This window comes from Tamandua tetradactyla, chromosome 8 (assembly GCF_023851605.1).
Source record: "Tamandua tetradactyla isolate mTamTet1 chromosome 8, mTamTet1.pri, whole genome shotgun sequence".
NCBI lineage: Eukaryota > Metazoa > Chordata > Mammalia > Pilosa > Myrmecophagidae > Tamandua > Tamandua tetradactyla.
Genome location: NC_135334.1, coordinates 38,785,527 through 38,812,895, shown reverse-complemented (window position 1 = coordinate 38,812,895; position 27,369 = coordinate 38,785,527). Strand labels below are relative to the sequence as shown.

At 34.6% G+C, this 27,369-nt stretch overlaps 1 protein-coding gene across 2 annotated transcripts in view; it reads left to right on the top strand.

The window, feature by feature from the left end:
* The window catches only part of DYNC2H1 (dynein cytoplasmic 2 heavy chain 1), a 522,264-nt gene that overhangs the window by 181,495 nt on the left and 313,400 nt on the right, over nt 1-27,369 (top strand). For both annotated transcript variants that reach the window (XM_077113112.1, XM_077113111.1), the window contains exons 47-55: nt 204-371; nt 2,003-2,133; nt 3,360-3,608; nt 4,183-4,291; nt 12,271-12,384; nt 13,073-13,215; nt 16,808-16,892; nt 24,118-24,272; nt 25,696-25,833. In XM_077113112.1, the coding sequence (XP_076969227.1) occupies nt 204-371; nt 2,003-2,133; nt 3,360-3,608; nt 4,183-4,291; nt 12,271-12,384; nt 13,073-13,215; nt 16,808-16,892; nt 24,118-24,272; nt 25,696-25,833 (1,292 nt within the window). The remainder of the gene's footprint in view (nt 1-203; nt 372-2,002; nt 2,134-3,359; nt 3,609-4,182; nt 4,292-12,270; nt 12,385-13,072; nt 13,216-16,807; nt 16,893-24,117; nt 24,273-25,695; nt 25,834-27,369) is intronic.

Sequence of the window (27,369 nt, the reverse complement as noted above, 5' to 3'; positions counted from 1 at the left end):
ATTATGGCCTTCTAATAAACACACAAACTTACCAACTTATTAACAAAATGAATTTTAACTTTTTTTCCTTTTCTCCTATTTATCTGATGCCAAAATTATGGTATGTAAATTCTTGTTCTTTATTTCTAGTATTTTGTTGAAATATAGACCATTTCAAATCATTTTTTCTTACAATGTGATTAAAAATATTTTGCTTTGTTTAGGATCATCACACCATCCACTAGATTATGTATTAGAAATAGTAGCATATGAAGCACACCGCTTATTTCGTGACAAAATTGTTGGCGGAAAGGAACTTCATTTGTTTGACAGCATTTTAACATCAGTGTTTCAAGGAGATTGGGGCACAGATATATTAGATAATATGGCAGGTAATAATAATTACCGAGTTTATGTAAATATATAATTGTTATGAGATATTTACAATGATTTTTCTCACAAGTAGAATGATTTCTTCTATCTATTTTCTAAGTAAATTAAAGCTTTGAACAATTTTAGTGTTATCTTTTCCATAAGAACTCCTCAGTTTTTGTTATGTTTTTCTAGAATTCAGTAATTATGTTCCACACTGGTCTATATGGTGATGATAGTTGTTTCCTTGGAAAAAGGGAATTTAGGCCATTAGAGTTTTACATTTGCAATGCAAAGTTATTTTTCCTGAAGGATTTTCACTACTTTTTATTTTTTTAACAGCAATAAATGTATGAAATTCATATTAGATTAGAGTGAACTTTTGCCTAAGAGCAATGGCTTTTCTTTTTCCTATCATTACCCATAATGTTATAGTGCAGAGCTTCTTACATATTCTTAATACCACCTTCTTCCATTGTTATGATAAACAAAACACATGCCATTCAGCCAAAACAGCTGTGTTACATTTGCAACAGTTACTGCTTAAAAACTAATTTAGGTTTGGAAAACTATTGTGGAAGTAATGCGGATAAGATGGAAATCACCACGGTGAGAGGGACTTTGTTAAGAGAAGAGCACAATATGGAAATATTCACTAATAAAACTGCTTTCCATCTACAAAATGAGGTTCTTTTCTTCAGAATGGGAAACTAGGACTCAAAAACTTTATACATTACATTCTATAACTTCTACATTTCTAGATTTGATATTGGTCTTGGAGCCATAATTACATAAACTAAAGGGAATCTTGAAGGTGGGAAGGATGAAGGGATTGATTGAAGAAATTTTCTTGTTACCACCTAAGTTTGGGAATCAGGAAATGATTTCAAGAGAACCTAGGGTAGGATGAAATGCTGAGAAAAACCTGGTAGTACTTCAAAATGGGCTTGATCTGACTAAGGGTTTATGTCATTGTGGCCTGAGCTTTGATGGCTTTGTATGGAGAGGCTTTTGGTTCCTAAATACTCCATCTTTTAGTCAGAAAATCTAATGGTGTTTCTTCTTGCAAAGAAAGTGGCATAACCTGAATTAGACAATGCTGGCATCTTATTGGGTATCTAATTTAAAGGAAGGAAGGTTGGGGGATTTTTGTCTCAAATTTGTTTATTCTTTTGTTTTAGGAGTCAGGATCTTGTTAGCATCAATAACTCTTTCTTAGAGTTTTGGGATTGTTTTGTCAATTTTATGTAAATTCTTTAATGTAAATTATTTTTAATTCATGGATTTAGTGTGGAGATTCTGGAGAAGGGGAAGGAAAATGGTACAAATTGGGGGTGGAAAGTAGGAGTAGTAGTAGTAGAAATTTAGAAGGAAGCCAGTTCATTTGGGGAGAAAAAGCGGAAAGGTGAAGATAAATAGGGATAATGTCAGTTTTCAGGTAGATCTTGAAATCACAGTTTAAGGTCTTTATATCTTTACTGATCTTATTGATCTTCCAAGGCACACTTTGAAAATCAAAAATTTATATTTGCCTTTCTGAAAATTATCTTATTTGAACTGACTAATTTAAAACTAATTTAGTGAGCAGCATATTTACCGATGTTCCCATTACAATAATTCATATAAAACAAAAATGCTTTTATTTCTCCAGATAGCTTCTATGTTACATGGGGTGCCCTACATAATTCAGGAGCAAGGGCAACCCCAGGACAACCATTGCCTCCTCATGGAAAACCGCTTGGAAAACTAAACTCTGCAGATCTCAAGGATGTTATTAGAAAGGTATAATATGAATCATGAATTTAAATTTGGATTTGGTTATGATATTTTTAAATATGTATTGCAATTGTTTTGAAAGTGTAGAGATGAAAGATCATAGAATAGATAGATCTTGTCTCTTGGAATTTAGTCCAATGAGGCAAATCTAACTGGATGCACATCTACTTACACAGATAAGTATGAAACATTGCCAGTATACATGTAGGGAGGAGGTATCTGATATTGGAAATATGAATGAGACTTAATTTAATTTGGAAATCATCCTAGAGCAGTGGTTGTCAAACTTTCCTAAGTATCAGAATCAGTTGAAGAACCAGAACATATGCAGAATGTTCTCTCCTTTGAGAATCTATTTCAGTAGATCAGGCCCAAAGAATTTGAATTTCTAGTAGGCTTCCAGGTGATATAGATACTTTTGATTCACTGAAACTTTAGTAGCACTGTCTTAGATTTGTGTGTGTGTGTTTGTTTTAATAAAGAAGAAATAGTATTATGTATGATTGCTTTACAATTAACATTTGTATTGAAAACTAGTGTGGATTTTATATTAGGAAGTTTTTCGTGGACTTGTAAACTAATTGATCTGTTTAGAACAGATATTGCAGTATGGAAATTCTAATGGTCCTTTCTCTCTTCCTGCACTCTAGCTATCAGATAGCCCAGGGAAGGTCGAGCTACCTATGTGGGCTTTTTTGAGGGGAGGGAGTGAGGGGGATGCATGGGCCAGAAATCAAACCTCCCACATGGCAGGCAAGCTCTCTACCACTGAAACACCTGTCTACCTATGTGTGTGGGCTTTTAATTCATTTCCAAGCAGTGTGTAAGAGTAAGAGTTTGTAAAATATTTTTTAGACACGAGCTTTCCAGGGTCCTAGGATTGTTTCGTAATAAAGGCGCATTAACTTGATTGTAACAACTTATAAAATTTGAGAGTTTTTGGAGTTTTTGTATTTAACTTGCTACCTCACATTTGAGTTGTAGTAATACTTCCCCCCAAATAATTCTTTTTTTGTAGACTCTTAAACTTGTTTCACACCGTATATATTTTTCTTTAGAGAGCTCCTCTAAATCTGGATTTATGCATAGAATATTGGGTGGAAGATGACCTATACTCACTTCACTCCTCTCTATAGCATATAGAAATGTAATATTTTAATCTAGATAATTGATATTTTTATGTAATTAAGGCTTATATTAATTATAAAATATTCATTGTAATTTTTTAAAAGGGTCTTATTCATTATGGACGAGATAACCAGAATTTAGATATTTTACTTTTCCAAGAAGTTCTGGAGTACATGTCTAGGATAGACAGAGTGCTGAGTTTCCCTGGAGGTTCACTTCTACTAGCAGGACGCAGTGGTGTAGGTCGTCGGACCATCACTTCTTTAGTCAGTCATATGCATGGAGCAGTTCTGTTTACTCCAAAGATTTCCAGAGGATATGAACTGAAGCAGTTCAAAAATGATCTCAAACATGTGAGTTGCTCACAGTCTTTTGCTTTATTTCATTTTAAGCCACATTCACTAATCTTCTAAAAATATTTTAAAACCTTTTAAGTCTCTGATATACTCCATAGTCTGTTTTAATTTTTATTATTAATTTTCAGTGATTATTAGAAAATTATATTGCTATTTCCAGGTAGTAAAAAGATTCCTATTCTGTTATGATTTCTAGTTCCCAGGTACCCCAGGTAGAAATTGTAAGGTGTTTATAAGTGCATGGGAAATAAGCAAAAGAGTAGAGTTTTTACATGAAAAATATATGGGTGTATATTAAAATGATCTGCTAGTTTTTGTTCTTATATCCTAGCTATAAAATACTTATAAATTTAAAGTATTTAAAAAAATTTTTTGTATTTATCCTTGGACTGGATTAACTTTTCATACTTTATGGCTGATTTTGATTTTAGTTTTGGTTACCCAAATATAAATAAATAAACAAGCATACAAATAAATCATGATAATATGACATTGTTTACATGCATCATGATAATTTTTGATTATAGCAAAAATTCTTAAAGGCATTAAAAAGTATTTTCTCATCGAGCAGGTGCTGCATCTTGCAGGTATTGAAGCACAACAGGTTGTTTTACTTCTTGAGGATTACCAGTTTATACATCCAACATTTTTGGAGATGATCAATAGCCTTTTGTCTTCAGGTGAGTTAATAGCTTATATGTAAAGAAAATAAAAGTAATAATGTAAAAATTACTCCAGTAAAATAATCTTGTGTAAAATTTACTTGTGTTTTGGAGCTCTTTTGGCATAGTGATGAGGGGCTAAACATGGTCAGGGCAGGAGAATTGAGAACCTCCGTTTTATAAAATCATGAAATTGAGACATTATATAGAAAGGATTATTAACATCCACCATTCATTGGTGAATGTACAGAAAAATTGGCCCTTTCATACTCTTTTGATGGGATTATTATTTGCTATAACCTTTTGGGAATGTTATCAACTAATACTTAATAAAATGTGTGTGATATCTTTGGACTTAGCAAATCTCGTATCTGTAGGAATTTAACCTACGGAAATAAAAGAACCAATACATTAGGAAATATGTAGCATAATTTATAATAGCAAAAAAATTGATAGATCCTCTCTCTATCAGTAGTTGAATGATTAAATAGATTGTAGAATAGCCTTAGTATGAATATGTGAATACAGATACATTACAGATATATAGAATTTCACATTTTATGTATTTGGAACATATTTGTGTTCTTTAACCTAGAAAAATACCCATGCTTCTCCTTTACTTGGATAAAACAAATTTCAATTAGTATGTAATCTCATTTTTTATAGCGAAGAAATTGATTTTTGAGAAGAAAAGGAACTTGTATATACTTTAAGTATGCGTATATAAGATTGAAAAAGATCATTTGAAAGAGGAATATATTAGAAATTTTTGACCATTAAGTAGCTTTCAATATTTGTAGAATTTTATTGGTTGTAGAAAGGTTTATACTTTTACTTTTCAAGATTTTTATTATTTGGAAATCTTTACTTCCATTTTGCCTCTCTGAGTTGAGTCTGTTTTTCTGAGATATATCATCATAACCAGATCCATTTCTATTCCCCAGTGTTTCTCAACACTGATTGCTCATTGGAATCACTTGGAGAATTAAAAATAAAAACCTAATTCTTTGCTACTACCCTAAACCGATTAAATCAGAATCTCTGGGGTGGAGGTGGCAGTAGCACCTGGTTATTAATATGGAGGTTTTTTAGTTGATTTAGTACAATTTGAGTTAAGAAACACTGCTTTTTTTTAATTTTTAAATTTTTCTTAAAATACCAAAAACACCAAACAAACGCAAACATTCTTAACTTTTGATCTTTCCGTTCTACATATATAATCAGTAATTCACAGTATCATCATATAGTTGCATATTCATCATCATGATCATTTCTTGGAACATGTGTATCTATTCAGAAAAAGAAATAAAAAGAAAACAGAAAAAAATTCATACATACCATACCCCTTACCCTTCCCTTTCATGGATCACTAGCATTTCAAACTAAATTTATTTTAACATTTGTTCCTCCTGTTATTTATTTTTATTCCATATGTTTTATTCATCTGTTGATAAGATAGATAAAAGGAGCATCAGACACAAGGTTTTCACAATCACGTAGTCACATTGTAAAAGCTATATCATTATACAGTCATCTTCAAGAAATGTGGCTACTAGAATACAGCTCCACATTTTCAGGCAGTACCCTCCAGCCTCTCCATTACATCTTGACTAACAAGGTGATATCTATTTAATGTGTAAGAATAACCTCCAGGATAACCTCTCGACTTGGTTTGGAATCTCTCAGCCATTGATACTTTATTTTGTCTCATTTCACTCTTCCTCCTTTTGGTCGAGAAGGTTTTCTCAATCCCTAGATGCTGAGTCTCAGCTCATTCTAGGATTTCTGTCCCACATTGCCAGGAAGGTCCACACCGCTAGGAGTTATATCCCACTTAGATGGCGGAGGGTGGTGAGTTTGCTTGTTGTGTTGGCTGGAGAGAGAGGCTACATCTGAGCAACAAAAGAGGTTCTTTTGGGGGTGACTTTTAGGCCTAATTTTAGGTAGACTTGACTTATCCTTTGTGGGGATAAGTTTCATATGAACAAACCCCAAGACTGGGGGTTCAGCCTATAGCTTTGGTTGTCCACACTGCTTGTGAGAATATCAAGAATTCTTGCTATTGATCCATGGGGAAGTTGAATTTTCCCCCTTTCTCACCATTCCCCAAAGGGGACTTTGCAAATACTTTTTATTCACTGTTCAAATCACTCTGGAATTTATCAGGGCATCACTTTGGACAAACGAACAAAATCGCATGTCCTACTCAAGATTGCATGTACTTACAGTGTGTAAGTTATATTAGGAAATGCACTAGTCAAAATATAAATTTTGTACCAAATAAAAATTTTTTACTTTAGTCTCACACATGAATTAAAATTTTAAAATATTCATTACCATCTATTTTCAGCCCCCTACAGTAATGACATTCCTTAGTTCTTCCTCATGCAAAAACATTTTTTAAATTTGTGCATTTAATCACTGTCATTATACACTGTAGGCATTCCTAGATTATGCCATCTCAGTCTTTATGGTCTATCTTTCTTTATGATTTCATTTGTTCCCCCAGCCCTCCTCCCTCTATCATTCTCACATTCAGCTTCATCCAGTGTTTTAACATAATTGTATTACAATTAGGTAGTATTGTACTGTCCATTTCTAAGTTTTTACATTCAGTCCTGTTGCACAGTCTATATCCCTTCACCTCCAACTACCCAATATCTTACCCTATTTCCATCTCCTGATGGTTTCTGTTACCAATGAAATTATCCAAGTTTATTTACTAATGTTGGTTCATATCAGTGAGACCATACAGTATCTGTCCTTTTGTTTCTGGCTAATCTCACTCAGCATAATGTTCTTAAGGTCCATCCATGTTGTTACATACTTCATAACTTTATTCTGTCTTACAGCTGCATAATATTCCATCGTATGTATATACCTCAGTATGTTTAGCCACTCATCTGTTGATGGACATTTTGACTATTCCCATCTCTTTGCAATTGTAAATAATGCTGCTATAAACATTGGTGTGCCTATGGCTGTTTGTGTCTTTGCCCTTATGTCCTCTCAGTAGATACCTAGCAATTGTATTTCTGGGTCATATGGCAATTCTATATTTAGATTTTTGAGAAACCGCCAAACTGTCTTCCACAGCGATAGTACCATTTGACATTCCCACCAACAGTGGATAAATGTGCCTCTTTCTCCACATCCTCTCCAGCACTTGTCATTTTCTGCTTTATTGATAATGGCCATTGTGGGTGTGAGATGATATCCCAATGTGGTTTTGATTTGCATTTCTCTAATAGCCAAGAGAGTTGAGCATCTCTTCATGCGCCTTTTGGCCATTTGTATTTCCTTTTCTGAGAAGTGTCTGTTCAAGTCTTTTGCCCATTTTGTAATTGGGTTGGCTGTCTTTTTGTTGTTGAGTTGAACAGTCTCTTTATAAATTCTGGATACTAGGCCTTTATCTGATATATCCAACTATTGTCTCCCATTGTGTAGGCTGTCTTTTTAGTTTCTTGACGAAGTTCTTTGATGCACAAAAGTGTTTAATTTTCAGGAGTTCCCATTTCTTTCTTTCCTTCTTCAGTGCTCGTGCTTTGGGTGTAAGTTCTAGGAAACCGCCTCCTGTTATAAGATTATAAGATATTTTCTCCTAACAGTTTTATGGCCTTTGATCTAATGTTTAGGGATTTGATCCATTTTGAGTTAATTTTTGTATAGGGTGTGAGATATGGGTTCTCTTTCATTCTTTTGCATATGAATATCCAGTTCTCTTGATACCATTTATTGAAGAGACTGTTCTGTCCCAGGTGATTTGGCCTGACTGCCTTATCAAAGATCAATTGTCCATAGATGAGAGGGTCCATATCTGAACACTCTATTCTATTCCATTGGTCAGTAGATCTATCTTTATGCCAGTACCATGCTGTTTTGGCCACTTGTAGCTTCATAATACGCCTTAAAGTAAGATAGTGTGAGACCTCTGACTTAATTTTTTTTCCTCATGATAATTTTAGCTATTCGGGACACCCTGCCCTTCCAGATAAATTTTGGTTATTGATTTTTCTGTTTCTGAAAAGTAAGTTTTTGGGATTTTAATTGGTATTGCATTGAATCTGTAAATCAATTTACGTAGAATTGACATCATAACTATATTTATTCTTCCAATCCATGAACACGGTAGGCCCTTCCATTTATTTAGGTCTTCTGTGATTTAACAATTTCTTGTAGTTTTCTTTGTATAGATCTTTTGTTTCTTTAGTTAAATTTATTCCTAAATATTTTATTCTTTTGGTTGCAATTGCAAATGGAATTCATTTCTTGATTTCCCCCTCAGATTGTTCATTACTAGTGTATAGAAACACTACAGATTTTTGAGTGTTGATCTTATAACCTGCCACTTTGCTGTACTCATTTACTAGCTCTAGTAGTTTTGCTGTGGATTTTTGGGGGTTTTCGATGTATAGTATCATATCATCTGCAAACAGTGAGAGTTTTACTTCTTCATTTCCAATTTTGATGCCTTGTATTTCTTTTTCTTGTCTAAATGCTCTGGCTAGAACTTCCAACACAGTGTTAAATAACAGTGGTAATAGTGGACATCCTTGTCTTGTTCCTGATCTTAGGGGTAAAGTTTTCAGTTTTTCCCCATTGAGGATGATGTTAGCTGTGGATTTTTCATATATTCCCATTATCATGTTGAGGAAGTTCCCTTCTATTCCTATCCTTTGAAGTGTTTTCAACAGGAAAGGATGTTGAATTTCGTCAAATGCCTTTTCTGCATCAGTTGAGATGATCCTGTGGTTCTTGTGCTTTGATGTGTTGATATGGTGTATTACATTAATTGAATTTCTTATGTTGAGCCATCCTTGCATACCTGGGATGAATCCTACTTGATCATGATGTATAATTCTTTTAATGTGCTGCTGGATTCGATTTGCCTGAATTTTGTTGAGGATTTTTGCATCTATATTCATTAGAGAGATTGGTCTGCAGTTTTCTTTTTTTGTAATATCTTTGTCTGGCTGTGGTATGAGGGTGATGTTGGCTTCGTAGAATGAGTTAGGTAGCTTTCCCTCCTCTTCGATTTTTTGAATCATTTGAGCAGAATTGGTCCTTATTCTTTCTGGAATGTTTGGTAGAATTCAGATGTGAAGCCATGTGGTTCTGGACTTTTCTCTTGGGGAGCTTCTTAATGACTGATTCAATTTCTTTTCTTGTGATTGGTCTGTTGAGGTCATCTATTTCATCTTGAATCAATGTTGGGTGTTCATGCCTATCTAGAAAGTTGTCCATTTAATCTACATTGTCATGTTTATTAGCTTAAAGTTGTTCATAGTATCCTGTCATTACTTCCTTTATTTCTGTGGAATCAGTAGTTATGTCTCCTCTTCCATTTCTGATCTTATTTATTTTCATCCTCTCTCTTCTTCTTTTTGTCAGTCTTGCTAAGGGTCCATCAATCTGAATCGTATTCTCATAGAACCAACTTCTCATTTTGTTGATTTTCTTGATTGTTTTTATGTTTTCAATTTCATTTATTTCTGCTCTAATCTTCATTATTTCTTTCCTTTTGCTTGCTTTGGGGTTAGTTTTCTGTTCTTTCTCTATTTCTTCCAAGTAGACAGTTAATTCCTCGATTTTTGCCCTTTCTTCTTTTTTGATATAGTCATTACGGCAATAAATTTCCCTCTTAGCACTGCCTTTGCTGCATCCCATAAGTTTTGATATGTTATGCTTTCATTTTCATTTGCCTCGAGATATTTACTGATTTCTCTTGTAATTTCTTCCTTGACCCACTGGTTGTTTAAGAGTGTGTTGTTGAGCCTCCATGTATTTGTGAATTTTCTGGCACTCTGCCTATTATTGATTTCCAACTTCATTCCTTTATGATCTGAGAAAGTGTTTTGTGTGATTTCAGTCTTTTTAAATGTATTGAGACTAGCTTTGTGACCCAGCATATGTTCTATCCTTGAGAATGATCCATGAGCACTTGAGAAAAAGCTGTATCCTGCTGTTGTGGGGTGTAATGTTCTACAAATGTCTGTTAAGTCTAGCTCATTTATTGTATTATTCAAATTCTCTGTTTCTTTATTGATCCTCTGTCTAGATGTTTTGTCTGTTGATGAGAGTGTTCCTTTGAAGCTCCAACTATTATGGTAGATGTGTCTTTATTTCTATTCAGTGTTTTCAGTGTTTACCTCATGTATTTTGGAGCATTCTGGCTCAGTGCATAAATATTTATGATTGTTATGTCTTCGTGTTGAATTGTTCCTTTTATTAATACATAGTGTCCTTCTTTGTCTTTTTTAACTGTTTTACATTTGAAGTCTGATTTGTTGGATATTAGTATGCCTACCCATGCTCTTTTCTGATTGTTATTTTCATGAAATATCTTTTCCCTACCTTTTACTTTCAACCTGTGTTTATTGTTGGGTCTAAGATGCGTTTCCTGTAGACAGCATATAGATGGGTCCTGTTTTTTAATCCATTCTGCCAGTCTTTGTCTTTTGATTGGGGAGTTTAATCCATTAACATTTAGTGTCATTACTGTATGAGTAGTACTTTCTTCTACCATTTTGCCTTTTGGATTTTATATGTCATATCTGATTTTTCTTCTTTTTACCTTTACTGCTTCTTGAACAGTTCTTGGACTTTAGCAATTCTTCTACCATGGCTCTCACCCGTGAAAGTTTGGTACTCCCCTTAGTCTCTGGAGCCACCTGACTTCTTTCTGCCTTCCTAAGGAGGATACCTGAAAATTCCTATATTTCTTCCTTTTCTGAAGAATTTATAAAGTTTACTAGAATCTGTTCATAATGAATGAACACTGTTAGTGAGATCGGTACAAGGTAATTTAGTTTTAAACTTAGGCCAACAGTACTTTATTTATAATTTATTTTCTTTTTTGACATGGGCAAACACCAGGAGTTGAACCTGGGTCTTTCGTGTGCCACTGAGCCACAAATCCCTGCCTTAACCTTACTTTGTTTTCTAAGTATGAAAGAAACCTGGTTAAAAGCCTGGTTTCAATTTCTGGGTGGTTTCATTGCAGGGCATCTGAGGACACAGTTATATGAAGCACATACTCAACTCAGTACTTATTAAATAATTATATTGTTATCATGCTAGGCCTTGAGGGGAATAGTCTTTTCTTCAGAATTTAATAGCTTTGGCTAATGAAAACATTTGATTTATAATATATGGCACTTTAATGCCCAAATGAGATGTGTAGACCAGAACTTTGGTTAGATATGTGGTAGACGTAAGGGATAACAGCTTGGTGAAAATAGTGGTACTTAAGCAGGCTTGAATGTTTGTGACTATTTTATGGAATAACATCTTTGAGTTTTTAAGTAGTGCATTCCTGTAGCTTACTTCTGTTATCTCGTAGATAGAGACTTGGTTCATTATGGTTGAGATGTACCTGGCAGACCAGATGTGCAGTTGTGTGTGAAAGCAACATCAGATAAACATTAATGCAATAATTATAGTAATAAGGTAAAATGGTCTTTACTATCAAAATAGCATTTCAAATAGCACAACTAAAGTTAAATTTTGGTAACTTTGTGGAAAACTTATTCAATAGGTCTTTGTTTCTTTTTTCCTATTTCAAATTCATATTCTTTAAAGATTATGGTAAGTAGAACGGGCATTCTTTCCTCAGTTTAGTTCAAGGAATCAAAAGCATCTTATTTTAGCTAAAATTTAGAGAAATGCTTAAAAAGCAGATTTATATGTGCAACTGTTTCAGTATTTGCAAGCTTGGAAATGCAGGGGCATGGTCTGGTATCTAAGTTGTGCCTAAGAAATAGAGGTCAGATTGATGAGTTCTACATGAATTTAGTTCTTTGGATGTATAGCAAAAGGAATTTTCACTTAAACTTATAGTTTCCATGGAGAGGTGATACAGTTTGTATATTTTTGGAGAGAGAAATTGATTAAATTCATATTAATATAAAACTTGAAAAAAGCATCATGCATGTAAAATGTGTTTTTAATTAGTGTAATTAGCCAAAATTTGAAAGAAATGTAATATTCTTCTACAGGTGAAGTTCCCGGACTCTATACTCTTGAAGAATTAGAGCCCTTATTGTTACCTCTTAAAGATCAAGCTTCACAGGATGGCTTTTTTGGACCAGTCTTCAATTATTTCACCTACAGTAAGTGAAACAGAGTTCATTATTCATTATTCATTTCAAATTCTGATTCATGTGAAACTCAATATAATTTGCTTTTTATGCTCATTAAATTCAAAGGTGTCTTATGTCTTTGGTCCATTTAATAATTTATATCTTTTTCTTTGTTCTGAAACTTCTGGAAAATAACACATAGTTCGCCTGTAGGCTAGGCTGTAATGAAAACATCATAGCAAGAATTAGAAGAAAGGGGAAGGAAGGAAGGGTGGTAATGGTCTTCTGATTGTTTACCAAGTTCCTTTCTTTTCATGTGGTAAAATTACTACCTTCTTTCTTAGAGAATTATTGAATTATTTATATTGTTTTAAAAATTATATAACTTTTTATTTTTGCAAAAGCAATGTTATGTGCACTGTGTGGAAATCTAAAATTGAGATAAATAAAAATATAAGGCATTAATCACATCTTATCTTCTTCATGAATATCCTTCTGAATCTTTTTATATAACTTATGCACATACAGACACCCCCTATCAAAATAAAAATCATATTGATAATACTGGGTCACAGCTTGTTTTTTTAAATTAATAGCTTCTTTCCTTCTATTCTGCAAAATTTTAGTATCATAAACCAAATTTATATATAGATTTCCCCTACCTGAATCTTTTGTTAATGTTATAATTTTCCATGACTAATTTTCTTATTTATTTTAGGAATTCAACAAAACTTGCATATTGTGTTGATAATGGATTCTGCAAATTTAAATTTCATAATAAACTGTGAGAGTAATCCAGCTTTGCATAAGAAATGCCAGGTGTTGTGGATGGAGGGTTGGTCTGATAGCAGTATGAAGAAAGTAAGTTCAACATTATTTAAGTACAAAAGTGAAAAAATAAGCATATTTTCTTTTCGAAGTTACTGAATTTTTACAATTTCCCCTTGATGTTATTATACCAGTAGCTTAACTATGGCACTGATTATCTCTAATATGTTTGAAAATATCTTTATTTTCTTTGACTCATATTATAGTTCATTTGGGTATAGAATTTCAGTTTACCAATTATAGTTTTAATTAAGGATCACAGATATTTATTATACTTTAAAATTTTATGCCTTTGATTAACTAGTGTATTGTCTAGCCAGCATATAATAAAAGAAATCATACCAAGAATTTTAGAAATTCTTCAAATTTTTAGAGTTTTAAAATCCTCTTTTTTTTTTTTTCTTTTCTTTTAAAATCCAGTGCCGCAGTGTTACATGTTTGGAAGGAGGATAAGGGTTAATTACGTGTGAACTCAGCACCGTCTTAACTAGAATCCTCTCATGTGTCTTCATTTGAATATAATAATATTCAAAATTGTCTCTTTGAATGATATACTCAGAGATTTATTTTTTTTTGTAGTAAAAGTATGGAAAAATGCCAGGATTCAGAGGAAGGAGTATAATTTGGGATAATGGAGAAGGCTTTACAGATGAGATAATATTTTAGTTAGATTTCAGGAAGTAGATAGTATAAGAGGAATGGTATTCTAGTATGAGAAGGCCAAATGAAGAAGAGGTGTTCATTAAAGAATAGGTCATTATTGAGTATTTAATATATGCCACTGTTCTGTATGCTGGGGATATAGCAGAGAACAGACAAAACTCCCTGCCATCATAGAGTTTATATTCTTGTGGGGCATATCTATGAGGAAAAGGTATCTGGGCAAAGATCCTTAGAGAAGAGCATGTCTGGTGACTTTAAAGATCAGTAAGAGGCCCGTTTACCTAGAGCAGAGTGATTGAGGAGGAGTGTAGTTGGGATTGAGATTAGAGAAGTAAAAGGAGACCATTTAGGGTGGGGCTTTGTAGATCATTTGAAGGGTTTTAGATTTTGCTGACAATAATAAGGGGCAATTTGGAGGATTTTGAACAAAAATGTTCTCATGTTTTAATACTATTACTCTGACTTCTAAGTTAAAAATAGACAATAAAGGGCAAGGGTATAAGCAGTAACATGGCTATTATAATCCAAGTGAGAGAAAAGATGGCTTGTATTAGATATGTAGTGGAGGAGGTTATAGAAAGTGGTTGGATTCTGGGTATGTTTTACAATAGAAACAGTAGGATTTGCTGGAACTGTGATACGATGTAAGAGAGAGTGAGGAATGAAAAATAATTCCTAGTATTTTGGCTTGGGCAAATATAGGGATGGGATGACCATCAACTGAAAAGGGGAAGTCTGTGAGAAGTACATATTTAGGGGAGAATATGGGGCTTTTAATTTCATTGTTAAATATGAGATACAGACCTTCAAGTTGAGAGGTTGAGAAGGCATTTGGATATATGAGTCTGAAGTTCAGGGGAAAGGTCAGATATCTAGATAAAAGCCTGTGAATTATCACAATATAGGTGGTATTTAAAGCCATGAGAATGAATGAGATCATAAAAGGAGTATGGGTAGACAAAAAAAAAAAAAAAGAAAGAAAGAAAGGATCTTTCAGATCCTTTGTTCAGAGGACAAAGTCTGGGACATTTCACCATTAAGAAGTTGGGGAGATGAAGAGGAGGAACCAGCAAAGGAGATTGAGAAGTAGCTGGTAACAAGATAGGAAGAAAACCAGAAAAGTGTGATACCCTAAAGAAGCCAAGCAAAGAAAGCATTTCAAAGAAGTATAACAAATGAAAGTTGATGAGGACTGTGAATTAACTATAAAATTTAGCAATATGAAGGTCATTGGTGGCTTTGATAAAGCAGTTTCCATTGGTAGTGGAAAAAGCCTTATTGGTGTACATTTCAGAAAGAATGTGAAGAGAGGATTGGAAAGAGTGAACGTGGACAACTCTTTTGGGGTATTTTGTTATAAAGGGGAAGAGAGATGTGTCAGTAGTTGGAAGAAGAGATATTAAAAGGAGAGTTTTATTATTTTAATTAATTTATGAAGGGACAAACTATAGCATGTTCATATGCTATGGGGAAAAATTTAGGTGTGAAATATACACATATATATAAAATACAGAAAAGACAGGTAAAAATTGCAAGAGCCGTGTTGTTAAGAATTGAATAGCGAATGGGTCTAGTGCACAAATGGAAGGATTCATTATTGGCTTTTACATTGGAGTCATCATATTAAAAAGAAAGAAAGCACAGATCCTGATTGGTGGGCAAGTGCAGTGTTGGAAAGCTCTCCTACAAATTTTTCTGTTTTTCTCAGTGAAATAGGAAATAAGGTTGTCAGTTGAGAGAAAGGATGAGGATGAGGGAGGTTTTGGAGGTTTGAAGAGATATAAGAAGGCATGTAAAATATTAAGAATAAAGAGTGAAATGTTAGGAGAATGGAATATGATAGCCAGTTATCATTAATGATTCCCTTGAGGTTAGTGATCATGAATTCCATTTGAGGCCAGTTGCTTGTGTATTCCTCCAGCCACATGTGGTCTCACAGGTACAGATCTGGAGTAGGTGAAGACTTAGATTTAACAGCAATTGTGGTTTTGCCACATGAATATGACAAAGCAAGTGAAGGTCAGCGAGTTGAGTATATTTATAAGAATGTAATTATTGTGGTATACCGGGGGAATTAAGATGATAAGAAAGTAAATTAGAATAGAAAGATGGTTAATGACAGTGAAAAGGTGGTAGAATTAGTAGATTATGGATGTAAATCTTAGTCTGAGGATCACTGACATTAGCTCAAGAGCTATACACTTTTCAAACTCTTTATTAGTTTAAGAATCTTTTGACTTATTTCATTTAGTCTAAGAAATTCAGAAAATGACTTTTTTTCCAGATTATCTGGATTTCTTGTGTTTCCTCTTGCTAGTAATGTCAGCCCTGTCAGATGAAAGAACTTGAAGTTATTTGGCTTAATTTAAAATTTCAAAGTTCTACTACTTTAATTTTTTTCCGGAAGCTAATGATAATATTTGTTTATGAAACTTATTTGCTATTTGCAATAGTGGTGAAAACCCAGCTATGTCTAGATTATAAATTTTAGAGTTATCAATTATGAAATCTGATAGTTTTCGTTTTTACTTATTTCTTATTCAAGAATGTTAAGAGTCTTTGCTGTGCCTCTGCTGTTATTAGCTTGATGCCATGTAAGACATTTTTTTGTTATATGATCTTCAGTGCATTTGTGATTATTTTGTAATTAAATCCAAATTGTGATTTCCTTCATTTGTACATAGTTTAACTATTTTCCAAGTGAGCTATTGGGCTTTTTCATATGTACTATTAATTTGCAATCAGTTTATGGTTCATGTGTCAAAATTCTGCCTGGAAAATAATATTGTCTAAAGATTGACAGTACTAATTTCTTTCTGCTAGTCTAGGAAGAATGCTAGAAGAAAAGTACAATGTATAATATTTTTTCATGTTAAAGTTTTATTTGTAACCATAGATACTGAAATTACTTAAGCTTTTTCTTCTTGATTTGAGGTTTAAAACAGTCCTCTTAATATTTTAGATACCTGAAATGTTATTCAGTGAAATAGGAGGTGAAGAAAAATATAGTGAAAAAAAAAGAAAAGAAGAGAAGAAAAAAAATTCAGGTAGTATTTTAATGAAATTGCTTTTATTTGATTTTTATTGGTGAAACAATGCCATTTTTATAAAGTTATAGATTCGGTAAAGGTTCATGATGATTACAAATTTGAACAATGCTAAATGTTACAGATTTCTTCTCATGCAAACTAAATTTTAAACCTCCCCCCCCTTTTTTTTTGCTTTTGATCGTATCTTTTATTACAGTGTATTTGGTCCTTTCATATCTTTCTTTTAAGCTTTTTAACAATGCTGGGATGTTACAATTGTTTTAATAGCTAACATATATTTAAAACACTTACTATGTGCCAGGCACAATTCTAATCATTTTATTAACTCATTTATTTCATATGACACCCCTATGAGATAACTGTTCTTTTTTTTGTTGTTGTTAAAAAATAAATTTAATGTACTATTGAATAAAATTTAACATGTAAGAGTCCTGAATTTATAGAGAACTCTTTTAGACCACAAATTGGGGACAATAAATGGCAAGAACTACTAGTAGCATTGAACAGAGGTAAATGAACCCCGAATTCTGTTAGGTATCCTTAGCTACAGGTGTGTGGCTTACTCAAAATAAATTCTAGAGTTTCTTGAGAGTGGAATCAGTGTTACATTGTGTTTTGAGCTTTCATTCTCAAAGGTCAAAATCATGGTTTGCCTTATGAAATTTGGGCTGTTCTTGGATGGAGTAAGTGAAAAACAGTTAACGTTCCAAATCAACCCAGAAATAATTTCCTTTTTTTAATCCACTTTTTTAACTTAAAAAACAAACAATACACTTAGAACCATCAAAAATGGATATCCGGATTAGCTTAACCATGGGCATATTTAAATAAAGTATCCATATAATCATTATAAAGCCTGTGTTTGCACAGTAAGTTTCATAAACCAATTTAAAATTAAGGCAACAAGGAAAAAATCTATAAATTCAGATAGTAAAGTTCTTAAATTCTAAGTATTAAATACTAACTTAGTTACCATTTGATCAGCTCTCAAAACTGTGAATGTTCTCAAAATATCGAATAGAAAGTTCTTACAAATATCTGCATTGCTATTGTAATGACCTATGTTACTAAATATTTTCCTGATTTCAGGAAAATATGAAGATACAAATATTTTTACAATTAGCATATGGAAAACTTAACCGCCTAAAACAAATATCTTAGTTAGCTTATCCTAGACGTATTACAAAAAAAAAATCTAAGTGTGCTGGTTTGAAAGGATGTATGGACCCCTGGAAAAGCCATGTTTTAATCAAAATCCCATTTTGTAAAGGCAGCGTAATCTCTATTCAATACTGTATGTTTGAAACTATAATCAGATCACCTCCCTGGAGATGTGATTTAATCAAGAGTGGTTGTTCAGCTGAATTAGGTGACGACATGTCTCCCCTCATTTGGGTGGGTCTTGATAAGTTTCTGAAGTTCATTAAAGGGGAAACATTTTGGAGAGAGTGAGAGATTCAAAGAGAGCAGAGAATGCTGCAGCACCACGAAGCAGAGAGTACACAAGCCAGTGACCTTAGGAAATGAAGAAAGAAAACACCTCCGGGGGAGCTTCATGAAACGGAAGCCAGGAGAGAAAGCTAGCAGATGACGCCGTGTTTGCCATGTGCTCTTCCAGCTGAGAGAGAAGGCCTGGCTGTGTTCGCCATGTGCCTTCTCGCTAGAGAGAAACCCTGAACTTCATCAGCCTTTTTGAACCAAGGTATCTTTCCCTGGATGCCTGTGATTGGACATTTCTACAGACTTGCTTTAATTGGGACATTTTCTTGGCCTTAGAACTATAAACTAGCAACTTATTAAATTACCCTTATTAAAAGCCATTCCATTTCTGATATGTTGCATTCCAGCAGCTAGCAAACGAGAACAGATTTTGGTATTGGAGAGTGGGGTGCTGCTGCAGTTTGCAAATACCAAACATGTTGAAACAGCTTTTTAAATGGATAAGGGGAAGGTTTTGGAGGAGTTGTGAGGAACTTGATAGAGAAAGCGTAGAATGCTTTGAAGAGACTGTTGGTAAAAATGTGGACTCTAAAGATACCTCTGACGAGGCTTTAGACAGAGATGAGGCACGTGTTATTGCAGACTGGAAGGAAAGCGAGCCTTGTTTTAAAATTGCAGATAATGTGGCAAAATTGACTAGTGGCTTTGGCTGGAAGGCAGATTTTAAAAGCCATGAGCTTGGATATTTAGCAGAAGAGAGCTCCAAATTAAATTTCAAAAGTGCAGCCTGGTTTCTCCTCACAGTTTATAGTGAAATGTGACAGGAAAGAGATAAGCTGAGAACTGAACTCTTGGGTACGAAGAAACCAGAAGTTGATGTTCTAGAGAATTCTGGGCTTCCTGGAAGGGAGACCCCAGAGAACAGTGCCCCACATGAGGACTTGACTAAATGTGGAACCAGTCAGCCATTTCAGAGAAAGCTAGTATTGGACACAGAGTTATCCAAGAATTTGTGGAAACTCCTTATGTCTGATGGGCATGATCCAGGGATACTGCATAGAAAGTCGAGAGTGTTGCAGGGCCTGTATAAAGAGAACCACTGCCAGTCAAGCCTGAGAGGAACAGAGAAGGGTCACATTGGAGGAAAAATAACTTCAGAGGCAAAGCCATGGAGGCTGAGGTCTGAAGTCAAGAAGCCTCGGGCCAGGAGAGTGGACCCACCCAAGTCCATGGAGAGGGTGTGTTTGCCCCAGAGGCAGAGGATGGGCCTTCCACCTCGTTGTAATGGAAGAGTCATGCTGCTTCAGGCCTTGGAGAGGGTGAAGCACATTCCTTGGGGTTTGGGGAGAGCCTGGTTGCCACCACATGTAGGAGTTGAGCATGTGCTCCGGAGATGGTGGAGAGTCTGAGTGCGGCCCCAATGCTTGGAGAGGATGGAGCCAAGAAAAAGATGGTCTTCCCAGTATCCCCCAAGGTTGCGTTCAGAGAGAGGCAGGCCTTTGCATAGGCCCTTGGAAAGGGTGGGACTGCTGCTTTCAGAAGCCCCAGGGATAAATGACTCTCAGACTTTGAAATCTAATGGACTTTGCCCTGGGGGGTTTCAAAACGGTATGGGTCCAGTGATCCCTATGTTCCTTCCTCCCTATGGAAACATGTATATGTATCCTATGACTGTTCCTCCTTTGTATGTTGGCAGCAAATAACTTGTTATGAGTTTTCAAAGGTCCAAAGCCAGAGGATAACTTTGCCTTAGAACAGACCATGCCTGTAACTAACTTTGATAGGAGTTTGTACTGTTTCTAACCTTGTATTGTATTTGTAATGTTATTAAAATTGTTTAAGGTTCTCTGATATTGTTATGGAATGAATGTGGGGAAAATATGTCTTTTTTAGGATCCAGAGGGTGGAATGTGCTGGTGTGAAAGGATGTATGGACCCTGGAAAAGCCATGTTTTAATCAAAAATCCCATTTCTTAGAGGCAGAATAATCCCATTCAATACTGTATGTTTGAAACTGTAATCAGATCATCTCCCTGGAGATGTGATTTAGTCAAGAGTGGTTGTTCAGCTGAATTAGGTGACGACATGTCTCCCCTCATTTGGTGGGTTTTGATAAGTTTCTGAAGTCCTGTGAAAGAGGAAACATTTTGGAGAATGAAGAGATTCAGAGAGAGCAGATAATGCTGCAGCACCACGAAGCAGAGAGTCCCTAAGCCAGTGACCTTTGAAGATGAAGAAGGAAAACGCCTCCCGGAGAGCTTCATGAAACTGGAAGCCAGGAGAGAAGGCTAGCAGATGACACCGTGCTCACCATGTGCCCTTCTAGCTGAGAGAGAAGCCTTGACTGTGTTCACCATGTGCCTTTTCACTTGAGAGAGAAACCCTGAACTTCATCAGCCTTCTTGAACCAAGGTATCTTTCCCTGGATGCCTTTAGATTGGACATTTCTACAGACTTGTTTTAATTGGGACATTTTCTTGGCCTTAGAACTGTAAATTAGCAACTCATTAAATTTCCCCTTTTAAAAGCCATTCCGTTTCTGGTATATTGCATTCCAGCAGCTACAAACTAGAACACTAAGTAATCATCATAAAGCCTGTTTGTGCAATATGTTTCATAGACCAATATAAAATTGAAATAGTTCTTCTTAATATCATCATCATCATCCCCTTTTACAGGTGAGAAAACTCAGGTGTGGAGTTGAATAGCTTGTCTAAAATCACACGGCCAGTAAGTGGTAGTAGTGCTTGGATTCAGACCCAGGTAGTCTCACTCCGGAGTCCATGTACCTAACCATTATATACCCTGCTAAAACCATCACTTTATTGTTTATTTTTATTTATTTATTTATCTTTTATTGGTGTATATTATATATTCACGTACCATGTAATCATTCAAAGTATACAATAAATGGTTCAGAATATCATCATATAGCTGTGCATTTATCATCATAATTGACTTTTCTTTTTTGTGAAAAATGGCATATATACAAAAAACAATACATTTCAAAGCATGTCACAGCAATTGCAGAACATATTTCAAAATTTGTTACTGGTTACAAGTCCATAATTTTGGGTTTTTACTTCTAGCTGGTCTAAGGTACTGGAGACTAAAAGAAATACCAATATAATGATTCCACAATCATACTGATTTGTTAAACCGTACCTTCTCTGCATAACTCCACCATCATCTTTGATATTTCTCCCACTCTTTAGGGGTATTTGGGCTATGCCTATTCTAACTTTTTCATTTTGGAAGGTGCTGTCAATAATATGGGGAGGTGGATAGAACTAGTTGATGTTCTGGAGAGGCTGGCCCCTCTGCATTTCAGGACTTAACTGGTCTAGGGACCCATCCATCTGGAGGTTGTAGGTTTCTGGAAAGTTACCCTAGTGCATGGAACCTATGTAGAATCTTATATATTGCCCTTGGTGTTCTTTAGGATTGGCAGAAATGGTTTCATTTGGGGTTTGGCAAGCTGTGATAGGTAGCAATGTCTAACTGAACTTGCATTTAACAATGACCTCCAAAGTAGCCTTTCAACTCTATTTGAACTCTTTTAGCTAGTGATTCCTAATTTGTTACACTTCTTTTCCCCCTTTTGGCCAGGATGGCATTGTTGATTCCATGGTGCCAGGGCCAGGCTCATCCCTGGGAGTCATACCACACGTTACCAGGGAGATTTTCACCCCTGATGTCATGTCCCACGTAGGGGGGAAGCCAGTGATTTCATTTGCAGAGTGACTTAGAGAGAGAGAGAGACACCACATCTGAGCAAACAGAGAAGTTCTCCAGAAGTAACTCTTAGGCATACGTATAGGTAGGCTAAGCTTCTCCACTACATACATAAGTTTCACCAGAGCAAACCTCAAGATCAAGAACTTGGCTTATTGATTTGGGTGTCCCTAATGTTTGATACAGTATCAGGGGTTTCCCTGGTGGTAAAGTTTAATAGTTCCATATTTTTCCTCCCAATCCTCAAGGGATTTTGTCAATACTTTTTGATTATCTGTTTAATATACTCTGAAATTAATCCAGGCATTACATTAAGCTATACAAGATTACAGGCCCTCATTCTTATTCAGGGCTCCCAGTGTTTGGATTATTGAAATGACCTCCCTTTATTTTTTTTTCCCCTTATTTTTGAACTAATGTTTATGCTAGTGCATATAGAGCTCTGCAGAAAATCTATTGTTTGAATTAAAGAAATTAAAAAAGATTTTCCGAATGGCATGAAGGATTTGCTTCTATTATTTTGAGCCCCTAAAACTAGTAGCCTAAAGCTTTTCATATTAGATTATCACTTAGATATGTTATAGAACCCAATTGTTGCAAGAAGAAAATCATTTGATATTCTTTGAGTATGGACATAATTTTTTCTTAACTATAATGTTTCTATTATTTTCTCCAACTCCAAATTAATTTGGAAATGGCCTTTGTTTTTGTTTTTATGCCATAGCTTATTCATTCACTCCTCTAAACATATATAATCAAATATTTATTGAACTCATTTTATGTTAAGTACTGGATTAAATACTGAAGATAACAAAATAGCTTATAGTCTAGTGATAGAACAAATTATGTTGTATATAAACATACAATTGTGATATAGCAAGATAGGTGATGATAAAGGTTTAGATGAAGTACATTGGGTGTGAAGCCTCTAAGTGGCAGATCTTATAGGAAATGGACACTACCCAGATAATGTTCATCTGGGGAAGGACATTCTGAACAGAGGGAGCAATATGGAGGAGCCTTAGGGAAAGAAGTAAAACATTTTCATGAAAGTATAGATAGCCTAAGGCTGAAACATAGGATATATAAATAATAGAATATGAGATAAAAGGGAAAAGGTATGCAGAGTTAGGTAATGAAGAGCGTTCTGTGTCATACTAAGGAATTTGAATCCTAGCTTACAGGTGATCTGGAGTTTTTAAGAAATTTTAAAGAGGTGTATAATCAGAGTTTTGTTTTAGAAACAGAAATTTTTTGATCTATCCTTTCTTTAACTTAATATAAGGAGAAACTTCAGGCAGTTGGCCACTTTACAAATCTATTTCTGTAATTTAAGAGAGGCAGGATGAAGGCCTGAACCAAGGAAGAAGTAATAACATAATGACTTGGGGATATTAGGAGATGATCTAATGGGGGCTCGAATATGTAATGGCTGTGGTATATGAGGAAAAAGTAGTCAGGAATGTTTCTCTGGGTCCTAGCTTGGGAGATTCCTTAAAGGTTGATTCCATTTACTGGTAGAGAATACAGATGGAGAAAGATTGAGGGGATGGAAGGAAGATAATGTGTTTGGCCATGAATATATTGAATCTAATGTAAATTTATTCTTAATTTCTTTGGCTTGAAGTCCTGTTTCTCCTTCTACCAATTGGGTGTGGATATTGGTTTGATATCTCCTTTCCATTCAATCAGATTTTATTCAACTCACTTTTGGATTATGTGTGCTATGTAGTTCCAATTAATTTATATGTTATGACAATCTGTAGATTTTATCTGTTTTGCTAATAGCAATAAAAATGTTCGGGAGCAGTTTTTAACAGTGGAAATTTAGAGACCACTGAAACTAAATAATTCATATTTCATAAGGAAAATGGAGCTGTGAATAGATGTCTAGAAATGTGTGTGTTTATTTAAGCAAAACTATATCATATTTATGCTTATATAGAGTGGAAATTTCTGGTATGACATAAATATAGTTAAGATTATGATGTCTAATTCTTAATGGGTTATACATACATTATTATTTTTATTTTGTATTTCTTTCTAGTTGATCCTGATTTTCTAAAATTATTTTTATTAATCCATGAGTCTTGTAAAGCATATGGTGCTACACCAAGCCGATATATGACTTTTTTACATGTGTATTCTGCCATTAGTAGCAGCAAGAAAAAGGAGTTATTAAAACGACAAAGTCATTTGCAGGTACAATACTGATAATCTTGAATTATTTTATCTATGTATAGGAAAGAAGGATTATGTAAATCACAATGCCATGTTGCCTGTGACATATATTTAATATAAGCAAATATTGTACTGTATTTAGTACCTTGGTAAACACCTTATTTTGCCTATCTATATTGACCAGTAGATTATAGTAATGATTTTTTTTTTTTTTTGGAGTGCAATGATATTTATTCATTTTCGATACTAGGTGGTATTTATATGCTTTTGATACCTGTGCTGCCTTTTAGAGTCTCTTTCATATGAAAGCATTTTTAGAAATTCAGAAATAACTATTATTCTTAATTAAAAGATAATAGCTAAGATTATGCTTTATAATAACCTCTAAAATTAAATCATATTTTACAAAGTAATGTTCTTACTCATGTAATGCCACTCTAGTACATTCTGAACTTTTTTTTCTTTATTTCTCTAATTATTGAGCTTAAACATAAATGTGGCATTAGAATGTCAGCCTTGGAAGTTCTCAGCATTTCTGCTCCAAAGTTCTAGCTTCTTTTTGTTAGGGGAATAAACTAGGATGCCTTTTACTGACATAATTATGTGTATTCTTCTTTCTAATAGTCAACTTTTGTTTATAATAAGCCAGTATACCTGCTATTGAGTGGGTTAATTTCCTGACTTAGTTTTTTGCGGTGCTTTGGATAAATTTTTTGAATCCTCTGAGTTGCAGCTTTATTGAGTCAAGGGTAGTTGTGTGGGAGAATATTAGATAAAATACTTCTGTAGGGAACCTAGTATCATACTTGTTCTCTATGTGGCTGATTTGTTCAGTGACAAAAACCCGAGTCATAGAAGAAAGGAAATACTTTTCACGTTCACTCCTTGGACTATTGATGGAGGCAGTGGGATGAGGTACCATAATGGCCTGGCCAGGATCAAATGCCTGCTCAAAGAGCAGGTAGGACATTTTGAGTAACAGCCTAATGGAAGCAGTGTCTTATAAGAAAGGTGGATGTTGAACAGTCAAATCAAGTCATATCCATTATAAAAAGAGTGGCCCTTGAGTTCTTTGTCCCTAATCAATGAGACTGAGTAATCAAAAAGATTTATTGAGTTTTCCTTTGCTGTCTGTTTTCTCTGTCATCTAAGACAATGAGTAAAGACCCCACTATTTTGGCTGTGAAATAGATGTTGATTTGTTCAGCTTTGCTGAAGGCGTTAAAATCTTTTTTTCCTTTAAAAACTCTGTGGAGCCTTTTACTGTATCTTACTGTGTATATAGTTGAATAAATCATTGTAATTAGCAACAGGAAACCAACCAAAGTCCACTTGATAATATTTTATATACTCACAGGTAAATTTGTTTGATTCATTCTTGAGGGTTTTATTCTTTGTATGAATTCCTTTTTTAATTTTGCCAATCAATATTTTGTTGATGTAGGCTGGTGTATCTAAACTAAATGAAGCTAAAGCTCTTGTGGATGAACTAAACAGAAAAGCTGGAGAACAAAGTATATTACTTAAAACTAAGCAAGATGAAGCAGATGCTGCCCTTCAAGAGATCACAGTATCAATGCAGGTAACGCTTAGACTGAGCACAAAAACATGAACATTAGGGAGACCATTTGTACCTGATTGTCAATCAGTGTGAAAAATAATATTTTTGCTTTTGTGGATTTAAAAAATATTGCTTGTCTATATAAGGTCACCCTGAAAGTATTGTGTACTTGAGATTTTTTGGAAGAACGTGGTATTTTCTCACATTATTTAGAATCATAGCTGTATTTCCCTCAATTAACTAATTAATCAAAATCCTTTCTATATTTCAAATTTGTCTGGATCTCTGTGTAACTGATTTTATTTTTTTATTCTCTGCCAAATCAATTTGATATTTCCTTTTATTTTTGTTAAAATTGTCTCCTTAAGATTTCAAGTATTTTCCCTGTTTTTTATGTTCTCAAGATTTACAAAGTAAGTTTTTATTCACCTGTGTCGGTTTGAAGCTATTATGTACCCCAGAAAAGCCATGTTTTAATCCTGATTCAGTCTTGTGGGAGCAGCCATTTCTCTCAATCCTGATTGAATATTGTACGTCAGAGTTTTGATTAGATTATCTGTATGAAGATGTGAGGTGCCCAGTTGTGGGTGTGACCTTTTGATTAGATAGAGATGTGATTCCACCCAGTCCGGGTTAGTCTTGAGTAGTTTACTGGAATCCTTTAAAGAGGAAGCATTTTGAAGAGAGTCAGAAATGACAAAAGCCTCAGAACCAACAGAACAGATGCAGACACTTGGAGAACAGTTGCTTCAGAGAATAGAGACACAGATGTTTGGAGATGCTTGGAGCCCAGCAGACGTCACCATGAGATGGTAAGCAAGCCAGAACCTGGAGAGAGCTCAGGGGAAGCGAAGAGATGACAGCCAGCCCCAGGGAAACAAAGTGAGGAACCCCCACAGGAACGATGCTGAAAGCAAGGGACCAGCAAATGAAAGCCGTGTGACTTCCCAGCTGACCTAGATATTCAGACCTGTCAGCCTTTCTTGAGTGAAGTCACCCTCTTGTTGGTGCCTTAATTTGGACACTTTCATGTCCATAGATCTATAAACTTGTAACTTACTTAATTCCCTTTTTAAAAGCCATTTCCATTTCTTGTCTATCACATTCCAGTAGCTTACAAACTAAAACATCACCTATTTATATTTGCACAATTTATGATATTTTGACTACATCCCTTTTTGGCTGCTGCCTTTCTTTTCTTGAACCCATTGTAGGAGATTGCCCAGGTTTTTCTCTCTTTTTTTTTTTCTTTCTGCAAACTTTCAGGATATTCTGGTTTATTATCTTGATTTTTACTACCAACTACATACTGACTACATTTTTCATCCTTCAACCCTAACCCCTCCTCTGAGCTTCAGATTCAAATATCCAGTTATCTTTTAGCATGTTCTTAGAAGTCCCATGGCCATTGCAAATTGAAATAGGTTCAAAACTGAACGCGTATTTTATCTTTCCTCTATTCCTTTCCTTGGGTTGTAGCACTACAATATAAAAATTATTCAAGACAGAACTTATAAATTATATTATATTTCTGTTCCCTTATTTCTTACAACTAAT